This window comes from Perkinsus marinus (genome assembly GCF_000006405.1).
Source record: "Perkinsus marinus ATCC 50983 genomic scaffold scf_1104296936182, whole genome shotgun sequence".
NCBI classification, from domain to species: domain Eukaryota; phylum Perkinsozoa; order Perkinsida; family Perkinsidae; genus Perkinsus; species Perkinsus marinus.
In genome coordinates this window covers 1,172-2,735 of record NW_003214218.1, presented here as the reverse complement: position 1 = coordinate 2,735, position 1,564 = coordinate 1,172, and the positions used below count along the sequence as shown (strand labels likewise).

The window sequence follows — 1,564 nt, the reverse complement described above, 5'->3', positions numbered from 1 at the left end:
ATCTGCGTCAGTACTACAACTCAGTATAGAAAAGGGAAGGAAACTAGCGAGCAATGTCACGAATGTTAGAATGGTATGGTTCAAAGCGATTCGGCAGATAAGTCCAACCTCATGTCTTCTATTGCCAATTGGATGCTTTCAACCTGAGGAAAGGTATCTCAACTCGAAGTTAACTCCTCCACGTGCTATCAGCACCTCCTTCCTGAAATTCGCAGTTTTTGCATTCCAAGCTGCTGCTGTACGTGTCAGCCGATGATGATCTGAACCCTTCTCAGCCAGCCGCTCCAGTTCGGTCGACTGCTGCGCTAAAGTTGTCAAGCATGCATTCAGCTGAGTTTGTGCCTATATGGTGCAACTACAATGATAACAACCCTAATGTGGTCAGCCTCATACGAAGTCACCTTATCAGAAAGTTTCTGCCATTTCTTCTCTGATCTCTCGAGCTCGTCGTTGCGTTGTTGCAACTGTAGCATTTGTTCGGACTGTTGTCGCAGCTGATCGCCCAGGTTCAAACTCGTGTTGTAACTGTCAATCAAAACTCATGGATTATGATTTCAAAGTGGCCGACACTACGTATCGTCAAGCTGCTTGGAGAGCCGCTCCAGCTGCTCTATTCTAACTTTCAGTTGAGCTCGCCAAGTGCAATGATGGAGTTTCTAAGACGAGAGACACCCCTAGCAGGAAGCGGGAACGATCGCCTGTTCGCTACCTTTACAGCCTCTGTTATTTCCTGTCCCTCAATATCATCAGAAGAGTCTGAAGTGATGCTAGAAAAACTAGAGGAGCCCCTCGGACGGTCCAACGATGAAGCCCGACGACTATGGCTGGACGGGGACAGAGCCGAAGCACTACACGACGGCTCTGACGAAGACCTAATCACGGGAATTGGCACTCGGAACTACAAGTGAGCTCGCACAAAATTCGGCGACTTGCCTTTTCAATATGCCAGTGTTCTCATTAAAGGAGTCCTGCTCTACACCTTGATCACTCGAATGTACACTCCGTGGTGAGCTCGACGACTCGCTAGCCGAATCAGCCTCGCTTACCTAGGAGGGTAGTCACAGAGACCTTCCAAGGAACACCTCGTCTTACCTCCGCTCTGTGCCTCCCATCACCCATCTTGTCGTGGTGTTTCCTCAGAAGCCTAAGCTCTTCCTCCAACCGCATGCACGTCGTTAAGAGTTTATCATGACGATCTTGCAGGCAGCTGAATTCGTCCTCCTTTGTGGCGGGACTTGGGAAACGACCGGCCACCGCAGAGCTGCTAGTGCTGGTCATCGGCTGCGCCTAAAGGCCAACACTTCGAGGGAAAATTAGAAGTAACTATTTTTCACATCTGCCAGTTTCTGATTAAAAAACACAATATTTTCATCCTTCATTTTCGCTTGTCCCTGCCAGTAATTAGCTATCAGCTTAGACTGCTCCGATGAGAACCTAAAACAACAATAAGAGCCTCTTCTTAAGATGTTTTTCATACTTGTACAAATCCTGAGCACACACCAGCTGCCTCTCCTGAGACCCAATCGTTCGCCTTGCATCCTCGAGATCACTCGAGATTCTCTTT

The 1,564-nt window shown here is 48.3% G+C and overlaps 1 protein-coding gene across 1 annotated transcript; it reads right to left on the bottom strand.

Annotated features, from left to right (window-relative positions):
- Positions 1-61: 61 nt before the first annotated feature.
- Pmar_PMAR011027 (hypothetical protein) lies at positions 62-1,287 on the bottom strand (the record flags this gene model as incomplete). The annotated part of the gene is made up of 7 exons (XM_002783762.1): positions 62-143; positions 196-342; positions 402-525; positions 574-656; positions 710-872; positions 934-1,046; positions 1,093-1,287. Coding segments are annotated over 7 exons (888 nt in total), but the record flags the coding sequence as incomplete, so codon positions are not given.
- Between the last annotated feature and the right edge of the window lie 277 nt (positions 1,288-1,564).